At 37.9% G+C, this 26621-nt stretch overlaps 1 protein-coding gene and 1 long non-coding RNA gene across 3 annotated transcripts in view; one reads left to right on the top strand and one right to left on the bottom strand.

Annotated features, from left to right (window-relative positions):
• PPP3R1 (protein phosphatase 3 regulatory subunit B, alpha) overlaps positions 1 to 26621 on the top strand; it is a 39535-nt gene that overhangs the window by 10742 nt on the left and 2172 nt on the right. The window contains exons 1-6 of one of the 2 annotated variants that reach the window (XM_027694877.1): positions 11660 to 11751; positions 11854 to 11878; positions 14001 to 14040; positions 22628 to 22804; positions 24256 to 24315; positions 25080 to 25264. In XM_027694877.1, the coding sequence (XP_027550678.1) occupies positions 14028 to 14040; positions 22628 to 22804; positions 24256 to 24315; positions 25080 to 25264 (435 nt within the window). In that variant the 5' untranslated portion in view covers positions 11660 to 11751; positions 11854 to 11878; positions 14001 to 14027. Of the gene's footprint in view, positions 1 to 11659; positions 11752 to 11853; positions 11879 to 14000; positions 14041 to 22627; positions 22805 to 24255; positions 24316 to 25079; positions 25265 to 26621 lie in introns of those variants that run through there. The other variant, XM_027694876.1, reaches the window with a different exon arrangement.
• LOC113973143 lies at positions 164 to 26621 on the bottom strand. Its single transcript, XR_003536153.1, has 3 exons — positions 26279 to 26621; positions 3911 to 3914; positions 164 to 175 (listed from the first exon to the last, which is right to left on the bottom strand). It is a non-coding gene; the product is annotated as an uncharacterized LOC113973143 (long non-coding RNA).

The following is a 26621-nucleotide window of genomic DNA, read 5'->3' as shown; positions in this document are numbered from 1 at the left end:
TGTGACTGCTGTAGCTCCTTTTCTGCATTTTGGAAAACCCTCTTCAAAGAGAAGTACTCTTACTCCTTTCTAATGCTCACAGCATTGCAGAAGAGTAGTAGGAGGAAACTGATATAATGGTTATCATTTTTTTCCTGCCTGTAGAGTTCAGGCTTTCAGTGTTACGTGTGATCTTCTTGGTACAAGCAAATTCAGGAAGTTCAGAAACTTCAGAATACTGTGCTGTCCTAAGCTTTACTCATCCCTTGTATTTGGAGTGTCACAAATTGTATTTTAAAGAGGTAGTTTTCGATTCTACAGATGTTGATAGCACTTACTTTTAGCTTTTTGAAGACTACTCAAAAAATAAGTTCGTTTGCAAGCATGGTGACAAGTACTATACCTTTAAGTGACCAATTTCCACAAATGACTAAAGAGAGAAAAGAAAGCCTGTGTTTCACACTCCTCATCGAACCAGCAGCAAGAGTGCTTGACTGGAAATATTACAGAGAATATAATTCTTTAACCATTTCTGTTAATTTTGCAGGGATATTAAATACTAATTAACTTGGCAGAGTTTTTACTGGGATTGTCCTGGAGAGCTGTTTGCTGAAGCTCCCTAGTTCTTTTTGGTTTTATAGTACCTGGAATTGCTGAGAATTAAATTGGCCTAATTGAAGGCAGCCTCATGAGAGTGTGTCTATAGATAGCAAATTATATTTCAATATAGCTTTAGGTCATTTAATGTCTTCTTGTAAAGTAACTGTTCTGTTCCTATTTATATGTAGGTCAGCCAGTGATTAATTCTGTTTTGTTGGATGGACCACTCTTCTATTGCTTTGTGTTGAAGTGTTTGGAGCATTGTCTGTGTTTTGGGAAAAATCTGTTTTATTTCCAAATTGTTGCAGAGAAAAGGAGAAGCTGAAAGAGCTTTAATTACCTACTAAATATTTTACCTGCATAATGAATGTTTTGTGTCTTTTGGGTAGTTTTATCTTTCTTCATTTGACAGAGTATGAGATGCTAAATAATAGCTTGAGTATAATCCATTTTAATTCTTGGTGAAAACTGTGCAATTTTGTAGTCCCTCCAGGTTCTCAGTGATACTTGCATACTTAGTCTTAATGTTTTGAGTGAAGTTTTATTTCCTTTGTTCTGTCTGTTACTCTACTTTCCAAATCTGAAATTGTTATTCTTTCACAGGAGTGTGACACAATTTACTGTGTGCAGTTGTTTGGATTTTCTATGTTCATAGTCACCAATGAAGGGGAAAAAAATTCCTTCTTATTAATGAAGTGATTAAATTGGAGAAGATCATAAGTGTCTGATATTCAGTTTAAGTCCATCAGTATCCCAAAGAACAAGATCAGTGTATATGCTTTGGTTTTTGTTTCTCTGTAATATCCTGTTAACTGTAAGTTGATGTAATTTCTTTGTTATTAAGATGTTGACCCTTAACTGTGATAATCCCATGACACCTTAGTCACTTACAAACTTCAGTCACTTTTTATGCTTTCTCCCATACTCTTTAGATAAGCTTTTGCACTATATACTTGCCAAGTTGCCTTCTTTGAAATGCTCTCTAAAACTCTTCAATGCTACTTTTGTTATGCATAAAGATTTGTGGTTGTTTTTTGTTTGTTTCAGGCTTGTGGGGTATTTTTTGTAATTTGTCATTGATGTGTCTGTTCCCTTGCAGTCTTTTGTGTTTTCTACCTTTCTGTGTACTTGGATTACAAATTTTCTGGACAGCCTGGTCCTGGTTTCATTTTCACTAGCGTGGGGTTAGTCCATGTAACAGCACAGTCATGGGGTGGATTGATTTAGAAACTTCATTGCAGTTATCTTTAAAGTTGAGAAGAAAGCTGCTGTTGCCTCCTCCTTAGCTCCAGGAATTGAATAAACTCCAGCGAAGAGGCTTGTGCAATACATTAACATAAGTGGAACAGATAAATTAGTACCTTGTAAATATTTTGTGACTCCTCCAGAGGCGATGGAGGAGCAACCTGTCTTACCCCAAAGACTTCCCAGTGTGAGCTCTTGATTGCATCAGAACTTACTGTGATTTAGTGGTGGCAGAACTTTATTGTTCCCCTGCTAAAGGCTGAGTTACTTCAGAATCTTCCTGGGAAACTCCTTTCCTTGGCTTTTGGAGAGTTCATTATTCATTTATGCACTTAAAATTACAGGGTTCTGAGAATTTTCGAGAGTGATGCAAGCTTTAGAAATGCAGCTCTGAAGTGATTGCATAAGCAGGCTGGGTTGTTGCCTCTAAAGAGTAGCAGCTGGGAATTGCCAAAAGCAAAATTGTGAATTGTACCTTAGCTCATAAAGTTAACACTTTTGTTCCTGTCACTGCTTTTCTCTCAAGTTTTATTTACAGATTGCTGTGTTTATGCAAGTTTTTGCAGTGAGAGCTCTTATTGTTTTGTATGAGAGCTTGTGGTTTCTCATATACATGAGGTTTTGCTTTTCTCCTTCAAATAAGATTAATTTGTTAGTTTTCTATATGTGGCACAATCAATTCTTTGCCTCACCTTGTTTTAAAAACTCACTGTGTTTGTCTCTAGCACTGTTTATTTACTCTTGTCTTCCTGACATACTGCAAGCTCTATTAGGGAGATCATAAAATAGAACAGAAAATGTGAATAGTCACACATACTACAGATGTAACTACTGAGTTAAGTATAAAGTAATCTCATTATTTAGGTTTTTATTATGTCTTCATCAGACTTGTGTGAGGTTGTTTGTGGGGATAGATACGTATCTATGAATGGTATTATCAGTGTATGCTTTGACTTGACTTCTTTTGTCCTCCAAAGTTAGGAAAAAGACTTTGCAGTAAAACTGTTTTTATCTTTGACCATACTTTCTTCTTAAGCAGCTTGGCAAACAGCTTTCTTTGGTGTTTCTGCTGGGTCTGTGTGTCTTATTCTCTCTTGGGTGACAATTTTTTTTTCTGGGAGACACCTTTTTTTTATCTGCTGATAAGTAAATAGTGCTGTGTGTCTATATGTCAAACCAAATACTTTATCATACTTTCAAGATCATACAAGTTTGGATTTTTGCTGAAAACTCAACAGCTGTGAGTTCAGATAGGAAAGGCTATGGCATTTATGTATATGAATATAAACTATAAAATCCCTGCTGTAACTGGACAAACTTTATGGATTGCTTTTCAATCTTGAACACTTGAAATTCAAAAAATTAAAAATTTAAATGAGTGGGGCTATTCTATTTGAATAAAATATTATATTTGAAATTGTTTTTATGTCTGTGTTTCCTTTAATATTAATAAAACCAAACAGTGTATTGAAGATAAAGGCTGAATCCTCTTATAATTACAGCCTTGATTCCTTTAGTTTTCCTGTCTGGTTGAGTCTTTGGCACCAGTACCCATCTCTGGTTTCAGGTTTGCTTCTTGCTTCGTTGGTTTAGGGCTTCCCTGTGATATCCTAGAATAGTTACTTGACTGTGATGGCCTTAAGCCATTAATATCTCACATTGGAGGAGCCCCGTGGACAGTGAAGGATTTAAATAAAGCATAGCAGAAGTGACTGGCCAACTGCCAGCCAGGGGACAAGTGGTTTCCCTTAAAATGACTGACAGAGCTTGAGCAGAGGCATGACTGGATTAGATGGTGACTAAGGAGTAAACTGCAGGCTTTTCCTAAGGCTTGTGCAGTCTTTCTTGCCTCCTGCCTCCTGAGGGTGGATGTGGTAGAACCTGACGTACATGTGAGAGGGAAGAATCTTCTAAAGAATCATCACTTGTTTTCTTATGAGCAAATGGAATAAGTGTATCCAAAATGAAGATTTTTATTTTTTTTTGTAATAAGACTTTCTGTTTTAAATGTGGCAAAGGGAATTTTGACACCTACTCTGCATACTTGCAATGAACAACAATGTCAAAGTGCTGTAACAGCTTTAACCCGACTTGATCTCTACTGTAATCCCAAATCCGGCAATCCCCTTTGCCTTGGTTCATTATCTCTGATGTCTGCATTTTAAATGCCATGTTGAAGAATTAGGTATTAATCTTTTTTTGAGTTCCTTCAGTACTGAAGGTCAGAGTGTTTTCTTTAGAGGCAGGATTAACAAGTTTAGGCTGCTTTGGGGGTAACACATTTAAAACTTGAAATCTTCACCTTTTTAAGGTAAGTTAAAAGAAGCTGTGTTTAATTTTGTTTTTTTTTTCCAGCAGTGCCCTTTTTTGACTACAAAATGCTTGTAGCCTTCCTTGGTGTTTGCTGTTGATTAGCATTCAGTTGAGGTATTGAGTTAGAATATTAACAACAGCTGTAAGAACTTTTGTACTTCGATAGTTTTCACTTTTGAGTTAAGATCATACATAAAAACTGAGCACTGATACAAGTTCAGTGGTTTTTCAGAACTCTGATAAACTTTACAAGAAATGTAACTGAAAATGTTGGGCAAAAAGTTATCATGGGGTAAATTTTCAAGGGATAATGATCACACTCATCTGCAGGTACAGGGGAGAACACAGTTTATCTTGTAGTCTCCAAAATGGAGATTGTATCCAAACATGAAGGTGGAATGGAACAGTGGATTGGCAGTATTATGTCACTGGTATTAAACAGCTAAGTGGAATTGTAACAGAGATGATGAGGAGTTGTGGATGTATCATGCTAGAAAGTTGTACCCTCTTGAAAATTGTGTCTGCCAGAAAATGGAAAATTCCTCTACCTCTTCAGAAGAAACCTTGATTGGACAGTAATGTGTTCACTAATTACAATGTTTGTTTTCAATCCCAAATGAAACTTGTATGTTTTTTCCAGCTCTTTTAGATGATTTTTTTGTTCAAAGAGAAAAGATTAGTAGACTTCTAAAGCATTTGACACTTCAGTTATTACATTTTCTGTGCCATTTAAAAACATGCTTCTCGGTTTTTCAGCTCCTGTGAGATCAATGTTTGGCTAATATTTGTGTATGTGAAGAAAAAGTAGAGGAGAGCAGGTTAGCAATCCCTTGGCAAATTTAAGATTTGAAAAATTATATTTTTGCATTAAGGAATTAGATGATGGCAGTTTTCAGTTTCTCTCTATTTGACACTCTTGGTTTAGAATCTTCAACATAGGGAGCTTCAAGGATGGGGCTATAGCTGAGTCAGATAAGTTAAATCATTGCTGAAATTTCTAAATGAAATAAAGTAGCCTTCCTGCAACCTTTTTTTCCTCATGCCCTATGTTTTTTTCCAGTTACAGTTGTAGTTGATACATATTAGCCAATATGTCCCAAAACCACTTGGAATAACTTAAAAGCAAGTTCAAGGTGGTTTTTTTGTTTTGTTTTTTTTTTTTTTTCCTTTGTGTGTGTGTTGTGGGTTTTTTGTTTGGGTTTTTTTGGTTTTTTTTTTTTGATTTAGGGTGCATCCTAAAGCTTGGTGACTGTTGAATCCTTTATCTCTGTATAGCCAGGGAACTCTTAACAGCTCAAAGGAAGGTACAAAATAATCATCGAATCATTAAGGTTGGCAAAGCTGTCCAAGATCATCAAGTCCAGCCTTTGAGTGAATACCACTATGCCCACTAATCCATATTGCAAGATACTGCAAAGTGCCACATCCGTTCGCTTTTTTGAACACTTTCCAGGATGGTGACTCCACCACATCCCTGGGGAGCCTGTTCCAATGTTTAACCACTCTTTCAGTGAAGAAACTATTCCTGTTACCTGACCTGGGCCCCCCTGTGCAACTTGAGGCTGTTTCCCCTATCCCTGGTTGCCTTGGAGAGAAGACTGACCTCCACCTGCCTACAGCCTCCTTTCCAGGGGTTTTAGAGAGTGATAAGGTCATCCCTGAGCCTCCTTTTCTCCAGGCTAAACAACCCCAGCTCCCTCAGGTGCTCCTCATAGGATTTGTGCTCCATCCCTTCAGCAGCTTTGTTGCCCTTCTCTGAACTTGCTCTGGCATCTCAATGCCCTTCTTGAAGTGATGGGCCAAAAGTGAGCACAGGATTGCTCAGTGCAGCCTCACCAGTGCTGAGCAGGTGACAATCACTGCCCTAGTCCCATTGGCCACACTGTTTTTGATACAGGCCAGGATGCCATTGGCCTTTTTGGCCTCCTGGGCACACACTGGCTCATGTTCAGCCACTGTTGACTAGCACCCCCAGGTTCTTTTTCTCTGGACCACTTTCCAGCCACTCTGCCCCCAGCCTGGAGCACTGTGTGGAGTTGTTGTGACGCAACCCCCACCTGGCACTTTGCCTTATTGAATCTCACGCCACTGGCCTTGGCCCGTTGCTCCAGCCTGTCCAGATGCCTCTGCAGAACCTTCCTACCTTCCAGCAGATTGACACTCCCACCCTATTCAGTTTAGTCTGCAAACTGAGGGTGCGCTCGATCTTTTCATTCAGATCATTAATAAAGATATTAAATAAGACCTGCCCCAAAACTGATCCCCAGGGAACACCACTAGTGATCAACCTTCAGCTGCATGTAACTCCATTCCCCGCCACTCTCTGGGCTCGACCATCCGTCCAGTTTTTTACCCGGTGAACAGTGCACCCATGAGCAGGCAGTTCTTCCAAGAGAACTGGGGAAACAGTGTCAAAGGCTTTGTCTGAAGTCCAGGTAAACAACACCCACAGCCTTTTCCTTATCCACCAGGTGAGTCAGCCTGTCATAGGAAGAGGTGAGGCCAGTCAAGCAGGACCTGCCTGTCATGAACCCCTGCTGACTGGGCCTGATTCCCCTGGTTGTCCTGCATGCACTGTGTCATTGCACCCAAGATAATCTAAGTATCAAGATTTAAGGTCAATACATAAATTTCATAGTTTGCTCTTGTTGCTGTATCTTGTCTTCAGTGGTCCAGGAGAAAATAACTATAACCCACTGCTGCAATGTACACCTTGTTGTTGGTTGATTAAAGAATTAAAGAAACAAATGGTGGATACTCTTCCATAAAAATGCTCTTCATTCCTTTGTAAACAGACCATTGCAAGATTTATTTGGTAAAGACCATATTCTGTATTTCTTCATGACCCAATGCCATTCTGTGAATTCAATATATGATGGAAGTTCTAGCTGTTGGAGTTGTGTTAATAATAAAAATCGGTGATTTTAATAGTAGTTTTTACTCAAAGAAGTGCAGAGGAGCACAGCTCTTTCATAAAGAAATGCCCGAATCCTTTACTGTCACACTTGTGGTCTGTGCTACTTGCCTGGTACCATTACTGCTGCCTCTTTGTTCTTCTTCCTTGTCTTTTCTTTCCTTATTTATTTACTTTTCTTTAATCCCTTACTTTTCTGGAAAACCTATAAGAATTCCTTGCTTGTTTTTATCCAGTTTAATTTGGTCTGTTGCACATCTGCAACTTGAATGTTCACACCAAAGGGTAACAAGGTGCCCAGATTTGACAGTCCAGTGCCAGAAACTATTTTGGACTTTTGGACAGTCAAGGTGGTGGCTATAAAATGTCATGGGATTCTTCCACAGCTTTGATTGCAGCAATTAACGGAGTATAAGCAGGGCTGAAGTGGTGAACATTGTGTAGTTGTGGAGATTCAATAAATTGTTATCTGAGTTGGATTCAGCTTGTAAGCCTTACCTCTTAAACTGCTGTCATGCTATCCCTGCTTCAGGATGAATGGATTTGTTGGTGACCTGGAAATATAATGTAAGACTGGCAAGTGTAGTACAGCATACTGCTAGGAGATATTTAATTTTGGAACTTACTGAATGTGAGGTGGGTGTCAGGCATTTTCATCTATTTCTTTAATTCCTTTTTTAGGTCATGATCTTAGAAACTAGGCTGAGAATTTGGGGTCAGCAATGAAACTGTTGCTACTCTAAAGGTTGCTTGGAACTTCCACAGACCTTCTAATGTAATACCCTCTCATTTCTTGGCTTCACTTAATTCTTTTGCATCACAGTATCTTAACATTTGTATGATCATAAGAAACTGAGAGGTGGATTTATTTTCTTTATATTGGAGTAGAAGTCTTGTGCTGGAGAGCTGCTAATTCCAAGGAGGAAGTTGCTCTCTCTGTGCCTGAATACTTCTATGCAAAGTGAGTACCTAGTAGTTGCTTTGCATAAAACAATATAGAAGTCACCAAGTTGTTTTAATGTTGCTTTCTAAATTTTGGCGGTTAGTCTGCACTACTATCAGCTCTTATATTAAGTCCAGTCTTGTTTTCGGGTAACTGTTGGAATATCCCAGTTCTTAGCAGATTTCTGTAGTGTCTGTAATAAAAAGCCTAAAGGGTGACTTAATTACTCCATGTCAGACACAAATGCCAAGTTCCCTAGCGATCTTGTCAATGACATCTCCTTTACAAGTTTCCTTTTGTAATGTATAAATTGGATATTCCTGTTAAATAACCTGAGGATAATCAATGACATGTTTTTCTTGATTCATAGACTCCTCTTGGGCTGTCACAACTACTCTGTATTGGGTAGTTTGTTTGAGTGTGGGGTTTTTTTCTTCTAATTAGATTTAACAAAAGAAGGCCAAGTATAAGCATATTAATAGAGTAGATAAGTTTTTTCTTGCTGTTTTTTTCCACTCAAATCTTATTCTTGCTTTTCTTGTTTTAAACTGTATTTCTTGTGGTGTCTACAGAAACTTTGGGTATGTCTTTCATCTGTGCTTTGGTAAACTCCTTTTAGGCTTTAATTGCTCTGGTAAGTCACATATGAAATTTATAAATTGCAGTAGGTGAGATCTTGCATATTTTTGTGTCCAACATTAATTCAGAAATTCTAATAATAAAGTGTCTTAAAGCCTCCTGGGCTTTGTGTGAAATTCATTTTAAACCAGTGTGGATGCGTCTCTGGATCCGTCTGTGGCATGTTCTATTCATGCAAAGTGTTGTAGAGCTTGTTAACATATACCATCCTTTCTAGTTTGCCAACTTGCCTGCTGTTTGTTGATGAAGAATACAGTGCCAACCTCTGACAGCCAAAGCTCTACTAACACGTTAAACAATGATCATTTAAAAAAAGCCCAAACCAAAACCAAACTCTTCACCGAGCTGGCAGTTCCTCATTGTTAAAGCTTTGTGACAATGGCGATACATGGAAAATGAACTCGAAGGAGGACGAGGAGGAAGAATTCTCTGCAACAGGTAATTTTCATCAATCATTAATTTTGGTTGTATGGGAAAGAATGAGAAAAGATGGAGAAGCATTTGGTGTGTTTGTGGAACAGGGAGAAGGGTCTTATGCATAGGCTCTTGTTAAATATTGACTGCCAGCTTCTTCCATCTCTTCTTAACACTTCTGTTCTCTTCTAGTTGTAGAAGTGGATGATGGAAACCAGCTTTTTGTGTAACTTGAGAGTTGAGCTGATTATCTTGATAATACCCCCAGCTGACGTGGCTTGGTTAACTGCTTCACTTGCCCGATGTAGTTTCTTTCTTGTGATAACAAAGATAATTAGTAAGGTAGAAGGTGTAGGAGCAGATGCACAAAGCACAGCATACAAGAGTTGCTGACACCCCATGAGGTGCCCCTGCATCAAATACAGGAATGCAGAAACATCTGGTGCAGAGGTGTGACAAGGCAGTTTGCATGTTAAGGCCATTTACAAGGATGAGCTTTGTTTGTCGCTGCAGAAATGAGTAAATCTTGGACAACTGCTCCTGTACCTGTACTCAACAGATTAGAGACCACTCTTGCCCCTTGTTGAATTAATTCATTGTCTGGCTGTGGAAACAAATAAGAATCTTTGAAACAATATAACTTTTTAAGCTGTCCAGGAGTTAATTTTCATTTGTAGTCACTCACAAACCCCCACTTGAGAACTAAGTTTGAGATTAGTCCTGAGGTGACATTGTGGATTGCTGGCATTCAAACACAATTTCTGCTTATGTAAAAGCAGAAAACTAATTGAAGGCTGACACTGTAATTTAAGTCTCTGAACTACTGACAAAAAGATGTGCATCATGCACAAAAGTAATATACAATCAAACAGACCTAGAAACAGTGTTCTGCTAATGTATGCTGAAGAACTGCTTTGCAGTGGCATGTCTTACTGTGTACAAGCTGTTCTGTATAAGCAGCTTCAGCTAAGAATTGAGACTCTGTTGCTAATTTTGCTAATTGCTAATTTCCTTTTTTATTTTCTATCCACAGATCATGTCTTTCACTAAGAGGAAACTTGTCAAGATAATTGCCCTTAACTATCGTACCTTGGAGGAGCATGTACAAAACTGATCTTAAGAAGAGAGAGTGATTCGTATTTGAAATAACTGCCAGGGAAAGAAAAATCAAGAAACACACTTTTGAGGATAAACTACAGAAGAAATAAAGACTTAAGTCTATTAAGAGGCTATCTTTAATCAGTAAAAAGGCACAGCTGGTGAAAGGAGAAAAGAGTACTTAGTTGAGAAGAAAATTGCAAAGAACACTTCTGTTCTTGAAGGAACACATTACATGTCATGCAGAATTCTGAACTACTTTAGTGATGTGTTCTGACTTCTCTCTGGGAAACAGGTGTTTCTGCAGTATTCAGAACTGGGTCAGCCTTCTGTTAGTAAGTTCTGGCCTGTTCCTTGATCTGTGTTTATTTCTATCTACAAGTCGTGATTTTGTGGCTGTTTAAGCAGGAATAACTCATAGGGCTCTTAACAGCGTGCAAGAAAATTGCAAAACTATTCTAAAAGGATAAGGCTATTCAAAGTATCTGTAATGTTCCAGCCCCTTGTCCTAATGGGTCAAGTGGAGAGAAGAGCAGCAGTCTGGTGGTGATGCCCAGATGCCGCCGAGGAAGGCGTGTTTTACACTAGGAGTAGGTGCCAAGTAAATCTGTTGTGGAGTGTTGACTGTAAAAGCTGCATTTCTTCAACAAACCATGTGTCACTCATTTCTAAATGTGCTGATATGCTGTATAGGAGAGAATAATCTCACTTTGTGTGAGGTATACTAAATGTATCTGGTAGGAAACACTAATACTATAATGAGGTTTTAAAATTGATGATCTTATGAGTTGTATCAGAACCTTTTTAATCTTGTATAAATCAACTACTTTATCAGAGATAAAATGACATCTTCGGACATTTTACGGTGGCTTTTGTCTTTATAAATGAGTATCATTATCTTAAAACTATAAAATAAAGTTTCAGTGCAGTGTTGTTTTACTGAATAAGGTGTATAATTATGGTTATGTTTTGCAGTAACTGTCAAATTCTGTTAGTGCGTCTAATCACTGTGAGTATTTTTCAGCATTCTTTAGAATGCTGTCTCATCCTAGTGTTAAACTTGGGTAATTCTTTTTATTAAAACTGTTCAGATGAAAATGTGTACCTGGTTTCTTTCCCTTTTCTTAAAGAGCTCTTTAGGTACTTGATGAAGTCTCGTAGCTGTGCTTCCCTAACATAACATGTTAATGTGGTTATAGCTCTAACCTTCCATTTTACTTACTACCTACTACTCTTAAACATTTCTTTTTTCTTAAGCAACAAAGTACTCAGCCTACTTAGTGCTTGTGTTTCAGGGCTTATCTTCTGTCTCGTGTACACAGACTGATTGTATTTGGGGACAAGTGATCTTCTTGTACTGCTGCTCAGAATATGATGAAAAATTCCTGCCCCCAAGACTAAATAATTCATCTTCATCTCTGAAGATCAAGGCTTTGGTATAGAGCAACACCTTTGTGTTTGTCCAGGTCACAGCTGTGCAAACAGGAATCTTGGCATTAATAGCTCAGATATTTGCACCAAAAAAACCTGCAACCAGCAGCTTTTTAAGTTTTAGTAGACTTCTGGATCCTCCTGTCAAGATGAAAATTCAGCACATCAGTGCCAGGTAACTATTTTTTAAAATACTTTATTTAACTACTATATGGCAAATATGGAATAATCATTTAATTTTTACATTGTCACTTACTAGATTTTTCTGCTTTTTTAGGTATCCAAGATCCAGCCCTGGATAGGTAAGTATTCTTAACACTTTTTTTTACCAGTAACTTATTTCACAGAAAAGCTAAGCTGAAGTTTATTTCACTTTTTTCTCTGCTCTCCAAATATTTTTTAGGCTACTCCATTTACATAACTTGATTATGGCTTAGCACGTGCATCTAGATGCATAGTGAGGCTCCTTATAAATGTTACACTTAATTCATGAACTGAAAATGATTCCCCTTTTTTCATTTTTTCCTGCTCAGTTTTCAAAAGCATTTTATGTTTCTTTAGGCAGATTGATTGATGACTAGAAATTAACTTTTCCCAATACCTGAACAGGGATGTAAATGCCCAGAACAGTCTTCTAATGTAATTATGATTGTTTATTTGTATGCATGTGCATAAATGCACTGGTTTTAATTCAACTTTCTCCTTTAATTTGCAGCCTTCCAGTCTGGTGTTTTTCTTGCCTCTTCATGACCTCGTGTCTTGAGCAGCCTAGCTGGATCCCCTGGTTCCTGTTTCTTTTTGTTCCAAAATTCTGCTTTTCCCCCATTTTAAATCCCCTACCCTTTCATATTCGTATACAGACACTTGCCTTTTGCTGTCTGTTTTGGTCTTTGCTGTTTTTCCTGAGGCTTTGGTTGGGTTCCATCCAAGATTTTCCATGTGGCACTGTTCTCCTGGATTCCCTGCAGAATACCTCAGTCATGCTTCTGAATTTTTAGGGACCTGATGGTCCTCATCTACGTTTCTTGTTCTGCTACTTTGTCTTGCTCTAAGTAGGCATTGGGGAAGAAGTTAAGGCTATATCTGTTGCTGCTCTACTTATAAAGCAAATGCATGGACTTTTTTAAAGAAGCTACAAAGCTTGTGGATTGTGGGGGATAAGCAAAGTGAAAGTGTACTGGAGGTAAAAAAATGTTAACGGCCCCCCCCTCAGCAACACATCTCCTCTCAGGCATGTTTAGATTCACGAGATGTTTGTTCTGCCCCTCTCTGTCCTAATTAGGAAATGCAGCCTCATGCTTCCAGGCTAAATGTAGTTCTTCCTTTTTTTTTTCCCTCTTCTGTCAAGTAATCTCTATTTCTGTTCAATTTTGTATTATTTTGATGAGCAAGTGCTCAGCTGTGGAATCCCTTGTGCTCTACACTGTGAGAGAATCACTGCTGAATAGAACGTGTCTTAGACTCATCTGAAATACGTTTTGTTTTCTTGTGTAAAACACTCCCTTAAAAAGTTTTTTTTTTGGAAATGGTTATGAATCCCTTCAGTTATCTGGTTGCTCCCTTGCTAATGGTTTCAAACAAGTCATTAAGTATGTGTATATTGTGATCTCTGGCTCAAAGTGAAGCATTTGGGGGAAAATACCAACTTTTAGTGTCTTTTGGCGTTCATGTGTCAGCAGTTCATGTTGATTTCAGTGTGTGCAAATTTCAAGTGTTGGTACTCTCAAAGTTTTAATATTTTGTGCTATTGCTGTGTTGTAGTTTAGCAAAATCCTAGTTTGACTTTCCATTCAGCTACAAAACAGGAACATATTAACATAGTACATTACAAAAGTAATTAAATGTAAAGCTGTTATGTTGGAATTTCTGGTCATGTAAAACAATTCTTTTGCTTCATTCTTCCTGTGTGAATCCTTTTTGGGGGGAATGGGCATGTGGCTCAGGGGAAAAAAATATACTACACTTTTCTTATGGTAATTGAGTAAGATTTGTCATTGGAATTCATAAGGACATGTCTGTTTCTGTGTATAAAATAAAATAGTAAAGCAGGCTTTGTGAAGTTTTGAAATTAAATATTTTTAAGTTCAAAAGTAGCATTTACTCAGTATATAAGTAGTGTGTTTGTTTTTTTGAGTTTAGAATATGCGATTGAAGTTCTTACTGTAATTGTGTGAACTGACATTTTCATGGGAATTCTCATCTGGGAGATCTCTCAATGGTTTCGTATTTCTTTGTATGTTTTGGTAACATAGATCTATCCAAATAAAACACTGTCCATGGTTGGTGGGTCTAAAAGATATATCTTTTAAGAACAATGTAACTTGTATTGCCTGAGACTTTTACAGTGCTGAAACTTTAAATAGTTCCTCAAAGCTAATTTGGGAATAATTGCAACTTTGTTCTGTTTTTCTTGTTGTGTTTCAGGGAAATGAGGCAAGCTACCCCTTGGAAATGTGCTCACACTGTAAGTTTTTTTTGCTTGCTCACATTGTAATGTTAGATGGAGATGGATATGTACAGCTGTCATGTATGTTATGCAGTTTATTTACTAACCAAAAGAGTAAAATTAAAGGGTTAAAGATACCTTTGGAAATAATACAGCTTTTGCTGTTCAATGGTGAACTCAGAAATCAGTCCATCTTTAAAATAAATCACTTAAAGTGTTTTTTTTGGTTTTTTTTCTTTGTTTGTTTTTTGTTTGTTTTGTTTGTTTGTTTTGCTTTTTGGTTTTTTGTTTTTTTTTCAGTTTTCCATTAGAATATGAAACAAACTTCTGATAGTTCTGATGTCTGTAGGGTGATATAACTGGTAGTTTCAACCTCTGGGGCTTTTCCATCAGTCCTGGTGCCAGTTCCTCAGAGATGCGGAGCAGCTCGTGTTGCAGTCAGTACTGTGTTAGGAGTGAAGTATGTTGTATGGTGCCTAAACTGGCTTTGTGCCCTGAGAGGAGAGAGAGGTTGAGACTAAAAGAGCAGTTTTTTCCTGTGTATGCTTGCAGCCAGGCAGGTGGGTGAGAAGCCACTTGGTGTTACTTGCTTTTGGCCACGTGAAAATAAAGTTCATTGCTCCCTCTCAAGGGGTTTAGTCCACCCTGTAAAAATAACGAAGTATTTCTTGCCTAAGGCTGACCAAAGAAAGAGTTGTCTTGTGAAATGTCTCTGTGGTGTTACGCTGAGGGCACCTATTCTTAGCTGCTTTTTCCCTTTAATGATTTTCTTCAGCCCTAAAACATATGTAGACCTGTGTGTGCATCTTATTGGACCACTTGATAAAATTCCTCATCTTGGGTGAATTGGATTTTGTTTTTAAGCAGGGCAATTCAAGATAGGGACTGTTTCCTAGGTTGGTTTCACAGTGCTCGTCATAACGGACCTCAAATCATAACATAAAATAAATAATCACTGGGGAATCTTTGTCTAAATACATTTTTTCAGAGAAAGGAGGCTTTAGCTGGTAATTTGCGAGTCCTCTATGCCTAATACATATAATTTGAGTCATCAGTTTGTAAACACTTGAGAATCTTTGTCCACAGCAGTGCATGGCTGTGATATGCTCTCAGTATTACTACTTTGTTAAATATGGGTATGTGGTTGGAGTTTCATTTTTAAAGAAGACTTCTGTAGTGTTTTCATATGTATCAATCTTAGATTACTGCTCCACTGGTTTCTGAAGAGGTTTTTTTTTTCAGCTAGTCATGTCTCTACCAGAGTTGTAAGTAGTGTGTTGCCATCCTTAACTTCTGATTCTAGACCAAGCTGTATTTGTTGGTAGCAACTGGCAACCTGAAGGTTTATTACTGAGCTTGTTTGCCTCTATTTATTGCAGAAAAAGTGAGGATTTTTGCATTATATACTGTGCTTAAAATGTGTGTTGAGTATATGGTTGTTTAGGTCATGGGAAACATCAGAAATGTATTTATGCTGTTTGCCTGGTGGCATTGGTTTGTAACCTCTACCTGGTGGTGCACTTGCTGCTTTGGTGTCTTGTTTTATAAGTATAATTTTGTGTTTAAGTTACATGAAGCAAATTCAGGATACCATGCAGAGGACGCACATCATTGAATAGTCAAGTATATTCTTTATCCTTTCATTTTTAAAACATTAGTTCTTTTCAGTGGGTGAATTAGTGTTGTTGGATTCCTTAACATGGTTTGGTTTTGTTTCTCTGCTGTGCTATGTCCCAGAAATTACTAAAAACCTAGTGCTGTTTGACATGGTGAAAATTTGATGTTAAATTTGATGTCAAATTATCCATAAGCAAATTTTATCCTAAGAAAAAGATGTGGAGAAAACTACGTTGTAGCAGAGTAAAAAATACTTTACAGTATAGTACTTTTAGTATAAACACTATATTGTAGTGTGGTTTGATTTTTAGGATAAGGAGACTAGTATCTCTTTTCTAACTTAGGAAATTGTAAATGACACATCTGAAGTCATGAAAAGGATTAGGCCAGCTGTGTGTAAGCATATACAAGACAAGTGGTTGAATGTGCTCTCAAGGGCGTCATCTTTTTGAAATCCGATCTCCAAGACTGAAATGGCTGACTTGGTTGCTACTCTGAAACGTTATATTCGTGAATCAGATGAGACTGTAGATAGGGGTGAGAGTTTTGCTGAAGGTCTGTTTTATTTTGAGATCTCTGCAATCCATTCTTATAAGAAGAAATTAACCTGGAAACATTTAAAGTTAATTTCAGAACATGTTTTATTTACAAAAAATATTTTCCCCAATACCTTAGCAATATTCTTGTTTATAATGATCTCATGTTTGAAGAATATGTGGAAATGGGGCTCTCTGTGACCACACTCTGGTCTGGTTTTTGTTAGTTAAAACTTTGAGCCAGTATTTTAAGAGTATCTGAAAAGTCAGCTTTTTAAATAGAGGTTTAAACATTTAGGTAAACACTTAGATTCTAGAAGTGCTCAACACCTCCTCCCTAAGAGATGTACAGCCTTTCTAAGGTCTGGACCCTCTGCAGATGACTCTGTGTGTGTTGTGCACTCTGCAGCAGAGGATGCACTGTGTTTCTTAATACATAAACAATTATCCTGTTAAAAGCATCACTTGAATGCAGGAGATTTCAGAGTTCTGTATTTTTATGGATGCCCCATCCCCTGGAAGTCTTCAAGGCCAGGCTGGATGGGGCTCTGAGCAACCATGGCAGGGGAGTTGGAACTAGAGGATCTTTAAGGTGCTTTCCAACCCAAACCATTTTATAATTCCGTGATTTTTAAGGCATCCTTTACTTTTGATTCTCACATTAATAGGAAACTAGCTTTCTACCTTTACCTTGACTAGAAAAAGTATCATTAAATTTTTCTTTGAGACTACATTTTTCAACATAGAGCACACTGAAATTGGCTTTTAATGAAGCTTTTTGAGTTGCTGCTTGAATGGTTTTTAGAATCCTATCTGAGCATCAGTTATGTGCATAACAATTTGAAACAGAATTGTTTTAAAACATAACAGATCATCCTCTGCTATTGTGTTGGGGGAAGGAGTGGGGTAGTCAGTGTAGACCAACATATTAGAAAGTGAACAACTGGGGGATAAAGCTCCTGCACTAAAATGGGAGTTAGGCAGAACCACTTGCATGTAGTTTCTTGGAAGCATTGGAGTCCTTACATTTTAACCTGATTCATCACATTTTTAGATGTATGCAAATGAATTCAAGATACGAAGCAGGTGTTGGCTCTAGAATTTTAATACTTGGTTGAAAGAGGAATGAATCTTTTGAAAGTGCCAATAGCTCTTTAACAAAAATTTCTTAAAACTGGAACTATTTAACCCTCCCACACACCCCTTTTGTTAATTTACAAGGTGAAGGAAACTGAAATTCATTAGAAAATAAACATAAATAATTCTGTGTGTTTTAAAATGGTGAATAATTTGATGTTTCAACAGGGCTACCAGCAAGGCCTTTTAAAGAAAACCACTTAGCAGCTATTATTTCCAGCCACGTATTAAGGTTGTGAGCTCAGGCATCAGTGCCGAGCTGATGGGATACTGTCCGATTCCACGGAAAAGCGTAGGAAGCACAGAGCCAAGTGTCAGCTGGTGAGCACAGCACAAAAAAGGCCAACTCGAGTGTGAGGGAGGGGAACACTCACTGTGGCCAGAGCTCGGGGCAGCTCCGACCTCGGGGATGAGTCACCGGCAAATTCTGCCTGAAACAATGTAAACAAAGCTTGATCCTCCTCATTTTGCTCCGTGGTGTTATCGCCCCTTTTACCCAAACACGGATTTGGACTGCCTTGGATTTCCCTAGTGTTTTCATCTCTGTCCTGTTCTCCTGAGCTTGTCTTGTAAAATTCTGTCTGCTACTGCCACCATCAGTCCTTCCAGCTCAGAAACCTTCCCTGGATCCGAACTATGTCGTGCATTTCCAGCAGAGCTTGAGGGTGTTTGTGTGGGCACTGGGTTCTCTGCAAGGAGCCTACAGAGAAGAAGGAAAGTCTGTTTTGTTCATACACTGGAAATGTAATTCAGTGCTCTGTTCTTTGGTGAGAGCTATGTGGAATTTTAAGCAAGTCTGTTGATAAATACCAAGGAAAAAGGGGTCTTGTAAAAAGAGGCACATCCATCATAGATGAAGACTGTTGTATATATGCGCATTCTGGGAGATAATCTCAACAAAAAATGAAGAGGATATTATTGAAATCTGGTGGTATACATAAATTTATACTGTTTTCCTTTTAAAAAGCCAAAGGAGAACAAAGAAACAAACACTAAATCCCAGAAAACCTACGTAGTTTTTAGGTAAATTCAGCATAAGCAAGGGGAGTCAGCAGAAATAAAGACTGTGAACTGAAGGAAGAATAGACAGAAACTATGCAAATTTAAGTCATATTGTACTGTAATGCATTCATCCCTTATTTTATATTCATATTCTTTCATTTCTTTAAGCTGTTTTATGAAGACAAAGATGCTACTGAAATACAAATTTTTTTCAAGTGTATAAGCATTTTAAAATTCAGCTTGTGGAAAAGATTTAACAGTAGGTGAGGTGCTTGCAATATATTTAAGGAAAATAATTAAATTCTGGTACAAAATCCTCAGGCAGTGAGTTATGAAACACTGCATCTGCAGATGTTTATCCATATATGTTCATTATGAACAGAGGTTTTTATGCTCATGAACTATTAAAGAAATTTTTCCTATTCCTGTAATTACTTTGCTTTTTCATTATTTCCTCCTCCAAGTACTGTCATCCGTGGTGTGTCATTTGCCAGAAACAAAACATTGGAAGAGTTTGCTGTTTGGTCAGCTTTTGGCAGAGATACTAATTTTTTCAGTACTGCTCTTTGACTTGTTTTTTCCCCCTCCCCCAGAGTAGAACCCCTCTCAGATCTCCAGTGCAGGCAAACCCTTTGCTTGAATGTTTCAAGGTTTGGAATGAGAAATTTATAATCCCCTTTCCAGTAGAAACTGCTGCTAAATATCTGGACTTGGACTGTGTATCGCAGCTGAACTGGTACAAGCTATGAAATTGGGTGTGTGTATATGTGGAGAAAGAGTAATTAACATTTTCAAAGTATCAGGACTCTTTACTTTCCTAATTTAGGCAGCTGTTGCTTTGTTAGTTCAGCAAACCATTAAACATTCTTGAGAAATATTCTAACCTCTCCAACCTCTTCCCCTTCCCGTCATCTGATTCTTATCTTTATCATCCATAATCTTGAATGCCCTGACTACAATCTTTAGAACAAAAAAATAAATCGGTGTTTTATCTGCTTTTAAGTGTTGCTGGTTTATAAATTTAAGTACCTGGCTAATTGCAAATGCAAGACTGGTTAACACAGCAGTGGTTCTTGTGCCCTGCAGATGTTGGGAGAGATTGTCAGAGTAGCATTGATTGTTATCATTGTGTGTGGTGGATCAGTTTCTGAATGTCCCAATAAAATGTTCTTTTTTGAAATTCATATTGGTAGGTTCTGCTAGAGATAACGTTAGCTCGAGATAAAATACCTTTCTGACAACGGTTTGTTTTCTTAGCACATCTTGTGTGGGAGATCTTGTGATGGCAGAGTTGGTCTTGTCTGTCTTTTGTGCCAGCTCGTGCCAGTTTAAACTGTAGCAGTGTTTGAGTGACTTGTAATAGTGATAATTAGCTCCACTTCATAGCAGGACATTGACAGAACTCTGGGTCTCACTTTGAGTCTTTGCTTATATATTTGTAAGGAAAAATAGCATGGACTTGAGCTCCCAGAGCAGGAAATGTAACTGGTGTTGTGAAATAAGACTTGCTTTAATGCTGCTTCTGGGTTGTGAGAAGATGGTGCTACCTAATGACTGCTGGTCTGCAGCCCTGCCTCAGGCAGCTGCTTCTTTACATCCTGATTTGTAAAAATATCATTGCCATGTTTTGACGTTTAGGAGTTTTTTTCAGTGTAATTTAGAAATGTTTCAGAACTTGCAGTTTATTAACTCATTCATTTTTGTGACAAGGGAGAAGAGATCCAGCTGTGTTAATGCTTCTGTCATTTTTCTGCATTGTGACTTTGTGAAATTGAAGAACAATGAAGTATTTCAGGTTGCTTAGGAGGCCTTAGCACTGACTGAAATGGAAAGATTTAGTCTTTCTATTAATATTGGAAGTGAGATTCCACTGATTTGGTAGGAGGATGACAGTGCATTATATACACCATAGGTACTACTTTCAGTTTGCTGTTTAGTTGTTTTAAAATGAAGTAATATAGGTATAAGTTATATTTATTCATACACTCATTTTACATTGGAAAATGTGTTTACAAATGTAGTGTGACAAGCCCCCCTTAATATTTTTATGCTTCTGCAAGTGCTTGTGCTGTGAGGATTTTTTTAGGATATCAACTCTTCCTATGGGAGTTGCAAGCCTGGAGTAGAGCTTGCAGTAAGAACGGTTCTCCCTTTCACAGCTTGACAAGGTGCTGGCTTTGCATAAAACTGGGATAGGTCCACTAACTGTCCAGTGGCAGGACTGGGAGTGAGGGTGGATAGAGCCTACCAGTGCCAAGACTGACTCAATTTAGTTTTAAGAGTTTGAGGAAGAATGGAAACAAAGGAGTTTCTGTGAGCAGAAGCAAAAGTTGGCAAATACCTTCAGTGTATCTGCAAGAGGAAGCATTTTGTGCTGTTGGAACTCCTGAAATTGCCAGTGGAACTCTGCTTTGCCATTCCCTTTTAATACTTCCTTCTATTAGTCCCATGATTATGTTCTACATGCAGGTTACCATGTGGTGCTCTGGCTCCTCCCGGGTGATCCGGAGGGTTCCTGTGTAGCTGAGCAATGTGCTTTTGCCCCTGCAGTGTTGTGCTGCTCAGGGCACACCTTCAGTCATGTTCAAGGCTTCTGAGCAAACTGGGGCTACAAGGGAAGTTTCACTGCAGTTGAGAGGTTAATTAATTGAAATACAACACTGCACACGGGGAACTGAGGAAAGCAGGTGATGTTTAGTCTTATTTTTATAGCCCTAGAGGCAGAATCAGATCTGTCATTTGCTGGCACAGCAAAGGGAAGATCGTTCTGGGACTATCGACCCTTTTTTGCCCTCTGCCTCTGCAGTTGCAAGCAGTAACCAAGCCTGACTTGACTGCAAAATGTCAGAATTTACTACTCAGGCAAAATAAGTCTTGACAGAAAATCATGTGCTTCTGGACTTGGTGTGCTCTCTGCCCTTCATTCTGCAGTAGTGCAGTTGGGAGGATCTCTGGATTTGCGTCTCATTCATTTTAGACAAGGATATCAAGGAATTGAAATGAAGCTGGTTGCTGGTTTGGTCTTTGAATCAGCTGCAGTTTCCAAACATCCAGCTCTGCATCTTGGCTGACCTTATGTAGAAAGACTCAGAGCTGTTTGGCTTTACGCAAAAGCCTAAGAAGGTATTGATGTGATGTGAAGTGGATCAGATGGTGGTATGTGCCTTGTAGAAATAAAGATACAATTTTTGTTACTATTGGACCAAAAACAGTAAATGTAGCTAAGAAATATTGAGGAAGCTGCTCATGTTAGAGAGAAAATTGGTCGGGGGAGTTCGCCAGCCTGGGGTTCTGTGAGGTGTGTTTGCTGTGGTTTGCTGTGCGCTGGTCTCTTCCTAGGGCTTCCTAAGGACCTCAGTTCCTCCTTCATAGCCAAACATGGTGAGCAACAGCTGAACTAACTTGAGTCTCATAAATCAAGCTGCTGATAGGATGTTTTCAGGTTGTTATGGGTAAAGTTTTTCAAGCTTTTCAGCAGCAGCAAAGTACAAGATTGCTTTTAGTTGTTTTTATAGATTCACAAATTTAGTGTATCCCTGGCAAAATCAGATGTGTAAAGTAGAGTACTGTATGTGGTTGAACTGAGATTCTCTATAAATTTGAAGAGGATAGATGAAGAGGTAGTGCTGCAGAACCTGAATCTACTTTAATTTCGGAGACAAAAAAAATGGCTGTATGCAGGTCATGGCTGCAGGTGTATCTGTTTCCTGTTTGAGATGGAGAGAAAAAAATATCTTAGGCCTGTCAGAGGGATGTTTTGAGTAGGTGAGTCAACTGGTCAACAGTGGGAATGTGTTAGTGTGCTCAACTTATCACATAACCCAGGAAATCTCACATTTGCTGTGCTGAAGAAGCACTAATTTTGCTAATAAGTTGAATATAATTTTCTTTCTAACATCTTATGTTAGTCTAGTGTAAAGGTAATGGTAGCTCCTTCAGAGAATACTCATTCTCTTCTTTAATTTCTTCATACCTGTTATTTGTAAGAGCTGTCTGATTAAGAACTTGCTAAGCATCCTAAATCCTTCAAAATGTTGTGTCAGCATGTGGTATTCAGTGAGTCACAGGGCTAACTGTATTATGGCTGGTGCAGGGAGGAAAAAAGGTAAGGCTTATTTAAAATAAAATGGTAAGGCTTGTGTTTGTCTTCAGAATTTTATGTTCTCTTTACCGCCTTCCATGAGAGTGTTTAATAGCTGTAATAAAGTAGGAGAAAATCTTGTAGGAAAGCAATGAAACGTGTGTTGTGTTTAACTGCTAAGGGTTTACTGAAGCCTTTCTGAGAATAAGTGTGGGGTTGTTTTTCATTTCAGTTGATGCTGATGAGATAAAACGACTAGGAAAGAGGTTTAAGAAGCTTGATTTGGACAACTCTGGTTCTCTGAGCGTGGAAGAGTTCATGTCTTTACCTGAATTGCAACAGAACCCGTTAGTACAGCGAGTAATAGATATATTTGACACAGATGGCAATGGAGAAGTGGACTTCAAAGGTAAGGCACAGTGCTCTCTGACAGGGGGTGGCACTTTAGCAGAACCTCCTGGAGCTTCAGAACACTCCAGTTTTTCTTCAGCTGAGAAAGGAGGGGTGAAGAAAACTTATGAATCAAAATAAGGTGCTAATTCCTAGTGGAACTAAATACCAGTAAAACTAGTTTCTCTGGTGCATTAGGGCACTCCTGAATGAAGTGCTTAAAAGAGCAGATTGTATAGTAATAGCTTTCAAGGTCATGCTGATTTAGGGCTACTCATTAAATATCTCTTAAAGTGCTTTAGTTCAGACTCTTAATTGTGATGCTCTCTGAAAAAGGTGGGGTAGGCTGTGTAAGTGGTGTGTCTGTGCATTAGTTGTACTTATCCAAATGAAATCTGTCCTTAGTTGGAGCATTTAGAAAATAGAAAGGGGCCCAGATTTTTGTGTTCATGCTTCTTTTATAGGATTCTTTTTAGGTAGATCTTAAAACACTTCAAGTAAAAAAACCAAAAGTTTTGATTTAGTACATTGCTCAAAATTTTAGACTTAATTTAAATATTCATGATTAAAAGGGCCAGCAGGTTATAATTTTTATTACTAGTTTGTTAAACAGCCTCTGACCCTTAGAAGTGATAATATTTGTAACTTCTATTCAGGCTAATACTCGGTATCTCTTGTTGCATATGACTGGAAAAGGTAAATTTCTTGAGGTTTTTTTTAATTGCAGAAAGTTCTTTAATCTCATTTATAGTGACAGGCTGACATTTTAAATAAAATATTAACATACAAGAGCTGCTAACCTTTGCAAACCCCCTCAGATTTCTACAGGGATTAACTACAGGGTAACTGGAATGTTGAGTTTTGATCAAAAGCAGTCATTATGGTATGGAACTATTCAAAATCTCCTGGTGAAAAAATAGGCAGTGATGAAAGATGATGCTTTATTGTCTGTGACATTGAGCTGTGATTAATACAGTTATCAAGAGCTGCTCTTCTTGGGAGGGAACAGGAAGTTGTCAAAATCAATTTTCTTTTTACCCCATTTCTTAGAGAAAAGTATTTTTTTAGCTATTTCTTGTAGAGCAGTTTTCAATTTTAATGTAATTCTTTTAGTTGGGAAACCAGTCTTGAGAGGAGCTGTACAATTAAAATCCCCAATGGAGTAGATTTAGTAGAGAACTTGGAGTTTTCTGTCAGCTTCTTTTGTGAAAGTCCAGCAACAAAATTACTGAAATCCTGGTGTGACCGAGTCTGTTCAGTGAACACAGTATTTGATTTGGGGTACTTCCCACTAAAGAATATTAAAGTATCAAAGTATGTGGACACTTAGGTGTCACAAGGTAGACAATATTTTGAAGATTTTATGGTAATTTAAGTTCTTTGAAGAATTTCTAAAATTTTCTGAATGTTGATTTCCTTGATTTATTAAATAATACACTCTTCTGTACATGTTTTTCTTGCATTATTTAGAATTTATAGAAGGAGTCTCCCAGTTCAGTGTCAAAGGAGATAAAGAACAGAAGTTGAGGTGTAAGTATTTTAATTTTTCCTTAACAAAAATTTTTTGATCCTCAAAAAATATACTTGTTAGTTAAGACTGAGAAATCAGCAAATCCAGATTCTTGTAAAGAGTGGGAAATCCTGAAGGCAGACTGTAAGATTTTTGCACAGTTTGTCATTTTTTTTGTGTGGAGATTTGCCACACTCTTTTCTGCAGGGAGGGTTGGAGGAGGTTGCCTTTTGATGAACTTTCAGTAACTGAAGTTGCTTCCTGTTTAAAAAAAAATAATTAATTTAAGAATAGCTTGCTACAGAGTTTTGTGAACTATATGCTTTGCTTTATGGGGCCTAAGAATAAGATTCCATTTTTTGCTACTACAGTAGAAAAGCATTAAATTGGTGTTTCAGAACTGCATCTCAGGACCCAAACTTTTGGAGTGGAAAAGGGGTAGGTTCAGTCATACATGTAGCTTCCAATAACTAAGACTGAAATGTTTAAAAATAAATCCAGTCTTGATGCCAAATTGTTTGCAGCAAAGTAACCAGGTAGGATTTTGATTCATCTGTTTCCTGGAAGGTTGTAATTTTTTTTACTTGCAAATGAGCTGCTGCCTGGGTGCTTTACTTGTGGTGGTGGAGATTTTCCTGTTTGAATTTTAATGGATTTTACTGCTGGTGCTTAAAACAATTTCAGTTGATATTTCTGGAGTGAGTATATTGCCTTTTTCTGACCACATTTGTCACTGAATGTTTTTTATATATATATATATTTTTATTTTTTTTTATTTCTGCAGTTGCTTTTCGCATTTATGATATGGACAAAGATGGCTATATCTCAAACGGGGAGCTCTTCCAGGTGCTGAAGATGATGGTTGGGAACAATCTCAAAGACACTCAGTTACAGCAAATTGTAGATAAAACCATAATTAATGCAGATAAGGATGGTGATGGAAGAATATCCTTTGAAGAATTCTGTGCTGTAAGTAACTTCTAAAAAAACCTCGTGTCATTTACAGGGAGAGGAACCCCTCAACTGCTGCTCCTGAAAAAGGGCAGACAGTTGAAAGGTGCATTTTAAGAACTTTGGGGTTTACAGAGCAGAATGCATGAATGTACCACTTGAGACTTGAAATGGTTGATTTTCACTTATGTGGTATATTTATTTAATTATTTGACAGCAAGTTTTAAATTCTTTCTTCAGAAAAAGGAAATGAATCTTGAACATTTGAAAATTGCAACAATGAGTGTTTAGACATTAATTTGAAATGAATGTTAATGAACATACATCTGGTAACACAGTTTGGGGAATTGCTTTTTTTTCCTACTCTTTGAGTTTACAACTTCAGTTCAAACATAACTTTTTCATACTCAGCATGAGTTCTAAAAAAGAGGGGGGGAAATCTGCCATCCCCCCAACTATTAAAGCGAAAGGGTTCTATTGTTTGCATGTTTGAGGGTTTTTTAAGTTATTTTTGTGACATCATGTAAAAAACACATAGTCATCTGCAAAGATCTCAGAGTCACAGCCTGCAGAGACTTGGATTACTGCATTATCTGTTTTCTTGCACTGGGCTATTGTCTTCCAGCCATCCATCAAGTGATGTTGCCTTTTCTTTTGTCCTTGGGCTTCTGCCCAGGCTTCCTGTCTTGTGCTACTGTTAGATTTTCCTCTTCCTTTGAATTTCATCAGGTTTTGTTGACCTGATAAGAGGCTTTTCACTTTTACAATCTCTTATCCTCTTGTTCTTGCATTTTACCTCCTCTGAACCTCGTGCCATCTGTCTGCAAAAATACATTTTCATTTATTGCATTTGGCAGGTACCATTTGGCTTTCAAATTTTGTTCACACATTGTAAAAAGTTCCTCTAACATGGCACCTTTCCTTCTCCCTTTGCATTGCATGGATCACACCCTTGTGAACACTGGTAATTTTTTTCTGGGTGTGTGCAGTTCTGTCAGAAATCCTGCTGCTGTTCCTAAGACCCTTTGCTACTCATGGAAGGGTGCACAGTTTTACAGGGAGTTTTAGAAGTCAAGTGAGCATTTTATTTAACATGCAGAAAAACAGTGCACAGTCAGAATATGAGCTGAGGAGGAATGCCAAAATGGTGTCATTTACACTGGTTTTCAGGCCTTTGAGTGTGTAAATTGTGCTCATATTGAACGACCTTGGTTTGTACATAATTCATTTCTGTCCCTCACAGTACTTGTGAAATGTAAATCAGTGTGGAGAGGCCAGGGAAGTACTGTCATTATGATTGACCTGAATGCATCCATTGAATGTGTTCTTTGTACCTTGCTAACTTTCAATTCTCCTGTCTCTGAACCTTATTTTT

The sequence above is a fragment of the Neopelma chrysocephalum genome, unplaced genomic scaffold (assembly GCF_003984885.1).
Source record: "Neopelma chrysocephalum unplaced genomic scaffold, ASM398488v2 Primary Assembly neopelma1_99, whole genome shotgun sequence".
NCBI lineage: Eukaryota > Metazoa > Chordata > Aves > Passeriformes > Pipridae > Neopelma > Neopelma chrysocephalum.
This window is presented reverse-complemented; position numbering and strand designations above follow the sequence as displayed.